Source organism: Staurois parvus, unplaced genomic scaffold (assembly GCF_062004578.1).
Source record: "Staurois parvus isolate SC_StPar_1 unplaced genomic scaffold, SC_StPar_1.0 ptg000942l, whole genome shotgun sequence".
NCBI lineage: Eukaryota > Metazoa > Chordata > Amphibia > Anura > Ranidae > Staurois > Staurois parvus.
The window spans coordinates 34,278-43,544 of NW_028318738.1; the positions used below are offsets into that span (position 1 = coordinate 34,278).

Consider the following 9,267-nt stretch of genomic DNA (forward strand, 5'->3'; position numbering starts at 1 on the left):
TAATAAAACACAGACCTGACCGGAGAGGTGAGGAGGATTCTGGGAGGTCTCATGACATCGCTCTGATCTCTATTAATAAAACACAGACCTGACCAGAGAGGTGAGGAGGATTCTGGGAGGTCACATGACATCACTCATATCTATTAATAAAACACAGACCTGACCGGAGAGGTGAGGAGGATTCTGGGAGGTCTCATGACATCGCTCTGATCTCTATTAATAAAACACAGACCTGACCAGAGAGGTGAGGAGGATTCTGGGAGGTCACATGACATCACTCTTATCTCTATTAATAAAACACAGACCTGACCGGAGAGGTGAGGAGGATTCTGGGAGGTCACATGACATCGCTCTGATCTCTATTAATAAAACACAGACCTGACCGGAGAGGTGAGGAGGATTCTGGGAGGTCACATGACATCACTCATATCTATTAATAAAACACAGACCTGACCGGAGAGGTGAGGAGGATTCTGGGAATCTAACATGATATTCCTATTGGTTCCTCAATACAGAGATTTCCTCTTCTGAAGTCAGGTGACCATATGACCATCACAGTGCCTCCATGTGACTCCCTAAACCCTGAGAGACACAACATGCAGAAGATTCTAGAAGTCACCAAGAAGATGATGGAGCTGCTGACAGGAGAGGTGAGCGGTGCCGGGAATTCTGGGACATTCTCCAGTAACAGACAAGGGATGTGTCTGGATGGTGACTGTATCATTGTGTGTGTCAGGTTCCTATAAGGTGTCAGGGTGTCACTGTCTATTTCTCCATGGAGGAGTGGGAGTATTTAGAAGGACACAAGGATCTCTACAAGGACGTCATGATGGACAATCAGCCGCCCCTCACATCACCGGGTAAGAGGAGACTTTATTGTAAAGGAGAGAGCAGTACGGAGGATCCACCTAGATCCCCCATCATCTGATAAACACATAGAAACAATGGATTCAGTCAGTGTGTGTGTTTCCTACAGATGGATCCAGTCATGGGAACCCACCAGAGAGATGTCCCCGTCCTCTGTATTCCCGGGATTCCACACAGGAAGGTCACACCATCCCTCAGTATTGCAAGGTCAGTGGGACAGAGTAACTAGAACATGGACTGATGAAGACAATTTGTGAGTTTATAAATTACAGATGATATTTTCTCTGATATTCTTGATTTAGAGTGGAGATCCAATCGATACAGAATTTGAGGTGAAAGCAGAAGAAGAAGAGGCGTATGTGAGGGATGATCAGCAGTCTATGGAGGAGGATGGAATAACGGGGACATTTATAGAGGAGGACACTCCTACAGAGATCAGCACAGGTGGGTCATGAACACTAAATCCATTCCTCCACCCATACTGCTCACTGATTGGTCCAGAGTAGGGCGGGGACTGGGTGATATCAGCCTGTAATCCCCTGGTCACTTTCCTGAGCTGTGTTCCCCGTCCTGTATTCCTGGATTTCTCTCGGATAATCTTCCTTCTCTGTGCTGCAGACACAATTTATGTATCTAGACTGGATTTATGGAGGTTCTGGGGTTCAGCTGGCAGAAAAATGTTCATTTTCACCATAAGTGTTACTAGACCTAGGCACCTGGGGTGTGTGCTTTGAGTCTTCTTCTCCATGCCCGGGTCTAGTAAGATCTCTGACAGAACAATTCTCCCAGGGTTCCTTGCTCTGTTGTCTGCTGGCTGTGCCGGGTGGAGGGATATGTCTGTAGTGTCTCAGACCCAAGTCACTGAGTGCAGTCTCAGGAGATGGGAGGCAGCGGTGTGGGATCTCTGCAACTTGTCTACAGTAAACATTTAATGTTCTACTGAATACCAATATTATGAGTCCTGACCCTTACACTGTATAATTTATATTGTACATTACATACTCCTGACCCCTGCACTATATACTCTATGTTGTACATTACATCCTCCTGACCCCTGCACTATATACTCTATGTTGTACATTACATACTCCTGACCCCTGCACTATATACTCTATGTTGTACAGTACATACTCCTGACCCCTGCACTATATACTCTGTGTTGTACATTCCATAGACCTGACTTCTGCTCCCCCCCCTCCCCCCACTGCTATATATACACATAATATGGATTCTCTTTTGTTCCCCCCATTTCCTCCCAGCTGGACATTTTATATCGGATGATGTGATTGGAGCACAGACTTTTACATGGTTTTAATAATGTGATAACATCCTCCAACTTTGGACCCTTAAACAGAAAGTGATAATGAGGGAGGAGTCAATACCCCAATGATGGTGGTCTTTAGGATCAGTCCAGTCTTCATCTTGGTTGTTCTCCCCCCATCCTCACTCTCTGACCTCTGGTGGGGCTCAGCCCCGCTGTTCTTCATGACTAAATCATGGAGTAAATAAGGAAGTGCAGTACTTCTTGTGTTGGGAAGATGGCGATGAGTGATAGAGGGGGTGGGGACCCTCGTCCTATAATCCCCTCATCACTGTCCCTCCTATAAAAGACAGTTCTGGTTGTTTCCTCACTCTCTGACTAAGGTCCATGAATAAAGAAATGACCTGGTAGGAGATCAGAGGAGCCATTTCCTAGTTCCCTTGAGGGTGGAATTGTAAGCTCCTCAGAGACCAAGCTGCCTGATGTGGGCGGAGTCCTGGTTTGGGGGAACCAATCAGCTCCTGTCTAGTACCGTATTTTTCGGACTATAAGGCGCACATAAAATATCTATATTTGTACAAAAATCGGCAATGCGCCTTATATTCCGATGCGCCTTATGTATGAACAGTGTATGTTCACACTGTGCTGAAGAATCTGTCAAAATGTTTTATTATGACTTTGGTAAGCGACTAAGCCACTCCCCTTGCTTATTCGAAAACTACATTTCCTGATATGTACTGTGCTTCCAAATCCGGTAATTAAGGACCCCAAAATGGCACCTGTTAAGAGACATGTTTACGACGCGGATTTCAAACTCAAGGCCATCAGCCAAGCAGTACAACATGGGAATAGAGCAGCAGCGAAAAAATTCAACATTAATGAATCAATGGTACGGAAGTGGAGGAAACAAGAAGATGACCTGCGTCAAGTAAAGAAGACGAAGAAGAGTTTCCGAGGGAACAAGGCAAGATGGCCACAATTAGAGGACAAAATTGAGCAGTGGATTATTGAACATAGAACAGCAGGTAGAAGCGTCTCTACAGTCTCCATTCGACTTAAGGCAACAGCGATGGCACGAGATATGAAGATCAACGATTTTCAAGGAGGTCCTTCTTGGTGCTTCCGTTTTATGAAAAGGCGTCATCTCTCCATCCGCACAAGAACTACCACTTCGCAGCAACTGCCAAAGGATTATGAAGAAAGGATGGCCATCTTCCGCACTTACTGCAAGGACAAGATCATCGAAAAGAAGATCCAGTCAGACCACATCACAAACATGGACGAGATCCCTCTCACCTTTGACATCCCCGCGAACCGTACTGTAGAAAAAACAGGGACGTCTACTGTATCTATACGCACCACAGGGAATGAGAAATCATCCTTCACTGTAGTTCTCGGTTGCCAGGCTAATGGCCAGAAACTACCACCCATGGTCATTTTTAAGAGGAAGACTTTGCCAAAGGAAACGTTTCCTCTTGGGATCATCGTCAAGGTAAATCCAAAAGGCTGGATGGACGAGGAGAAAATGAGTGAGTGGCTGAGAGAAGTTTACGTCAGGAGACCAGATGGCTTCTTCCACAAGTCTCCGGCCTTATTGATCTACGACTCTATGTGCGCTCATCTCACTGACACTGTCAAAAGCCAAGTGAAGAAAACCAATTCGGAGCTTGCCATCATTCCTGGAGGATTGACCAAAGAACTCCAACCACTAGATATTGGTGTCAACAGGGCGTTCAAGGCTAAATTGCGAGCCGCATGGGAGCAATGGATGACAGAAGGTGAGCACACATTTACCAACACAGGCAGGCAACGCCGGGCTAGTTATGCCACTATCTGCCAATGGATCGTCGATGCCTGGGCTAAGGTATCGGTTTCAACTGTCGTCCGAGCTTTCACGAAGGCCGGAATCATCAATGAACAGCCAAGCAACAGCAATGAGACTGAATCGGATGATGACGAGAGGGATCCGGGCTTGCTTGATGCAGCTATCGCCCAACTGTTAAATTCCGACACCAAAGACGAGGAATTTGATGGATTCGTAGAATAGGAATGATTGAAAAAGTGAGCATACTCTTTTGTGTAATATCTGACCTATCCGGCTATTTTGTTTCGCTTTAATATTGTGTAATATTGTGGTCTGACTGGATCTATTGTGTAATATTGACAGGTATTGTTAATGATTTGAATAAAGTCTGACTTATCCGACTATTTTGTTTCGCTTTATGCGCCTTATAATCCGGTGCGTCTTATATATGAAAATAGATCCGTTCACTAATACTGCGTCTTATAATCCGGTGCGCCTTATAGTCCAAAAAATACGGTAATCCTCTTTGTCTTTGTATTTTAGTCCATGGCCGGGAGATGAGGAAAACCTCCGAGGATTGTCTCACTTTGTCTCCAGACTGGAAAGTAGAAGATGAGGACATCACACAGTATAGTCCAGGAGAAAACCCGGCTCCCTCCAATGTCCATCCGGCACCACCCAGTGTAGATGGACCATCGGATTCCTCGTATCCTGAGGAACCTCAGACTGTGCGGGACCGGGTCGGCCTTCCAACAGGGAAGAGGTTCTCCTGTACTGAGTGCGGGAAATGTTTCCATTATAAATCCCAACTTAATAGGCATAAAAGATGTCACACAGGAGAGAAGCCGTATTCCTGTCCTGAGTGTGGGAAATGTTTTTCAGTGAAGTACAATCTTTACTTACATCAGAGATCTCACACAGGGGAGAAGCCGTATTCCTGTCCTGAGTGCGGGAAATGTTTTTCAATGAAGTCCAATCTTTACACACATCAGAGATCTCACACGGCGGAGAATCTATTTTTCTGTTCTGAGTGTGGGAAGGGTTTCCGGCATAAATCAGAGCTTAATGTGCATGAAAGATCTCACACAGGGAAGAAGCTGTATTCCTGTCCTGAGTGCAGAGAAATTTTTTCAGACAAGTCCAAACTTCATAGGCATCAGAGATCTCACACGGGGGAGAAGCCGTATTCCTGTCCTGAGTGTGGGAAGGGTTTCTGGCGTAAATCAGAGCTTAATGTGCATGAAAGATCTCACACAGGGGAGAAGCCGTATTCCTGTCCTGAGTGCGGGAAATGTTTTTCAGTGAAGTCCAATCTTTACACACATCAGAGATCTCACACAGGGGAGAAACCATATTCCTGTCCTGAGTGCGGGAAATGTTTTTCAGTGAAGTCCGATCTTTACAGACATCAAAGATGTCACACGGGGGAGAAGCCATATTCCTGTCCTGAGTGTGGGAAATGTTTTTTAGACAAGACCAAACTTCATAGTCATCAGAGATCTCACACAGGGGAGAAGCCGTATTCCTGTCCAGAGTGCAGGAAATGTTTTTCAGACAAGTCCTATCTTTACAGTCATCAGAGATCTCACACGGGGGAGAAGCCATATTCCTGTCTTGAGTGTGGAAAATGTTTTGCACGGCAGTCCCTTCTTCATACACATCAGAGATCTCACACAGGGGAGAAGCTATATTCTTGTACTGAGTGTGGGAAATGTTTTTCACAAAAGGCCAATCTTTACACACATCAGAGATCTCACACAGGGGAGATGCTATATTCTTGTCCTGAGTGTGGGAAATGTTTTTCACAAAAGGCCAGTCTTTACACACATCAGAGATTTCACACGGGGGAGAAGCCATATTCTTGTTCTGAGTGTGGGAAATGTTTTTCAGATAAGTCGAATCTTTCCAGACATCAGAGATCTCACACAGGGGAGAAGCCGTATTCCTGTCCTGAGTGCGGGAAATGTTTTTCAGAGAAGTCCCATCTTAACACACATCAGAGATCGCACACGGGGGAGAAGCCATATTCCTGTCCTGAGTGTGTGAAATGTTTTTCAAGTAACTTCAATCTTTCCAAACATCAGAGATCTCACACGGGGGAGAAGCCACTTTCCTGTCCTGAGTGAGGGAAATGTTCCTCTCTGAAGTCCTGCCTTCCTGTACATCAGGAATCCCACACAACCCTGGAGGTGTATTAGTGCCTTGAGTGCGGGAAATGTCTTCTAGATGAATGTTGCTGGACATCCCAGCTCTCATGTGGGGAAGAAGCACACCCTGATATACACCTCAGATATACTCCATGGCTGATCTTCATCATGGAAGAAACAGTCCATAAGGAGATGAGAGGCCCCCAAAGACATGGATGAAGTGTGGGACCGGGTCGGCCATTGATATCAGGAGAAGAAGTTTTCAATGTATTTTCCATCAATGGAAGACATTCCAGCAGTTCAGATGTGATCCTAATAACATTGGTTCCCCCATTCACACAGGAGGAATGGACATGAACTCTCACTGAGGGAATTGCTATACAAACATTCTATGAATAGACCCCCAAATGTCAGGAGACGTTTCTATAAAGACGGGAAGTATGGAGCAGAGAAATGAAGAGACCTCCCAGCAATGTTATTACCAGGCTGCAGCTAGGGGGAGCTCTAATGTCACCCCAGCAGAGTGATCCCATCTAGCCCACATTAACCCTCTCACTGCCAGAGCTGTTTCTGCATGATTTTGCACACATGGGAAAATGCAGATTTTGGTCCTGAAGATGAGATAAACCCCCAAACATCTATTCTGTGACATCAGAGGCCCTGGAGAATAAAATGGTGGTGATTGTTAAGGTGTTCCCCGTACACAGATTCCCCTTCATATCCGCCTTTATTTCCTCCTTTCCCCCATTTTCTATGTTGGGATCTTTTCTACAATACTTTGTTATAATAATGGAACACGTTGTGTATTGTATTGTATACCAATAATAATGACTCCGCCCCCACATTCCAGACAAGGGATCTCCCTGACCAATCGGATTCCTTCCTTTACTATTTCCTGATTTTTATGCTTCAATCTTGTTAAATGTAAAATTATAATAAAACATTTATTGAAGAAAAACTATTGTGTGTGTCGGTGCAATGATGGCAAACTTCAATATAGAACATTGCTCCTCGGTGACACCTCACACCCTTCAATAACGGCGCAGAGTGCGGGGGTCAGCAGTATATCATATACAGCCCACCATACAGAGTGCAGAGGGGGCTGTAGTGTGCCCCCCCTCCTGATCCATACCAGGCCACATGACCACAACATGGGGGTCACCTTACCAGGGGGGATTCCCCCAGGCATAGCACCTTGTCACCTTGGCTGGGGATCTGTGGGTGGGGGTCATATTGGATTCTGGAAACCCCATTTAATAACAAGGGGCCCCCATGTGAATGAGTATGGGGTATATAGTACCTGACAATAGCACCAGCCCAATGACAGCTCCCTAAACTGTCATCATCTACATAAGTGAAGGGACAGGGATGGTGGGACCTTATTACCCAAATGTGACCAGTGACCATATTTGGTCAGTGATGTCACTGCTATCCCCGCCCCCTTCCTTACATGGCAGGGATTCCCAATGACATCACTGATTCCTGGGGGTGTGGCCGCTGTACCCATCCATGTCTTCCTCAGGCACCAGTGACAGCGGGAAGCTGTTATATATAGAAGTGGTAGAAATGTCTCTTCTATATGTGATGATCGGCTCCTGCAAAACACGGGAGCGGAACAGGCAAAGTTTGGTTTGTACTGTCGTCTCATCCCTACTCTCCGACAACTAAACCCAGAGATCATCCCAAGTGGTCATTGTATTTGTCCCTTACATTGGTGACCAATGGGAGAAGGACCCCTTATATCAGTGGTCAGTGTAGTGGTCCCTTACATTGGTGACCAATGGGAGAAGGACCCCCTTATATCAGTGGTCAGTGTAGTGGTCCCTTACATTGGTGACCAATGGGAGAAGGACCTCCTTATATCAGTGGTCAGTGTAGTGGTCCCTTACATTGGTGACCAATGGGAGAAGGACCCCCTTATATCAGTGGTCAGTGTAGTGGTCCCTTACATTGGTGACCAATGGTGATCAATTGGTGATCACTGATGGGGGAGAGATCTGTGTATAAACAATACAGATCTCTCCCCTGTCAGCTCCTGCGCACTGCTTTGTATGGCTCTGCATAGCAGTGTGCGCACAGTGAAGCACACACACAGCCCCCATAGTGAAACAGCACACAGTTAATCCTTTGATTGCCTCAGATGTTAACCCCTTCCTGCCCAGTGCCATTAGTACAGTGTCAGTGCTTTTTATTAGCACTGATCACTGTAGTGGTGTCACTGGAGATGTCAGTGACACCAAGTCAGTTCCCTCCAGTGTCAGAATGCCCGCTGCAGTCCCGCTATAAGTCACTGACCATTACTAGTATAAAAAAAATCCCAGTATCTACACCACCATTTGTAGATGCTATAACTTTCACGTAAACCAATTAATTTACACGTATTGGGATTATTTTTACCAAAAACATGGAGCAGAATACATATTGGTTGAAATTTATGATGAAATTAGATTTTTATTTAGGGAGGTAAATTTCATTAGGGTGCAGCGTTGCATGACCGTGCAATTGTCAGTTAAAGTGCAAGAAAATCTTAATGCTGACAAGTCAGAATTGCTGGCTAATATTAATGACTTGTGGTGTAATACTGGTAAACGCATGTCTGCCCCTCCCCCAACAATCTCATGAGTCATTACAACTAGAGGGCGCTATCCAGCCATTGAATGTTGCCTCTGAGAATTATAAAAGACTGTGTTACATATATTGGTCTGTTACAGCCGTACAACACTCAGGAGTCATTGGAGGATGAAGGGGTTCAGGAACTCAATCTTGAAAGAGACAATTTAGTGGTGCGAACAAAGACAAAGGCAGAAGTGAGAATAACACATCTCCATGAATCCAGATCCTATCGATCCAAGCTCCTGTTCAGTTAACTCTTTGCTCTCCTGGATACCGACTCGGCTTTGGCTAAGACTCCTCCTGGCTTCTGACCCTGGCTCTGGCGACCATTCTTCCTGGCTTCTGACCCCGGCTCTGGCGACCATTCTTCCTGGCTTCTGACCCCAGCTCTGGCGACCATTCTTCCTGGCTTCTGACCCTGGCTTTGGCTACGATTCCCGCTGGTTCTCGACTTGATTATCCTGGAAGACAACCTCGGCAGGAGAACTTCTGTCCTACCAAGTCATCCGCTGTTGCTGTCGGACTTGATAGACTCTTGCCTTGTTTCTGTGTAAATAAACCTACCTTTAATTGCA

General features: G+C 45.7%; 1 protein-coding gene across 1 annotated transcript; it reads left to right on the top strand.

Annotated features, from left to right (window-relative positions):
- Positions 1 to 528: 528 nt before the first annotated feature.
- On the top strand, positions 529 to 9,267 carry LOC149441809 (uncharacterized). Its single transcript, XM_089656840.1, has 4 exons — positions 529 to 860; positions 977 to 1,074; positions 1,170 to 1,311; positions 8,791 to 9,267. The coding sequence occupies exons 1-4, from the start codon at positions 776 to 778 to the stop codon at positions 8,820 to 8,822; spliced, it is 357 nt and encodes a 118-aa protein (XP_089512966.1). The 5' UTR covers positions 529 to 775; the 3' UTR covers positions 8,823 to 9,267.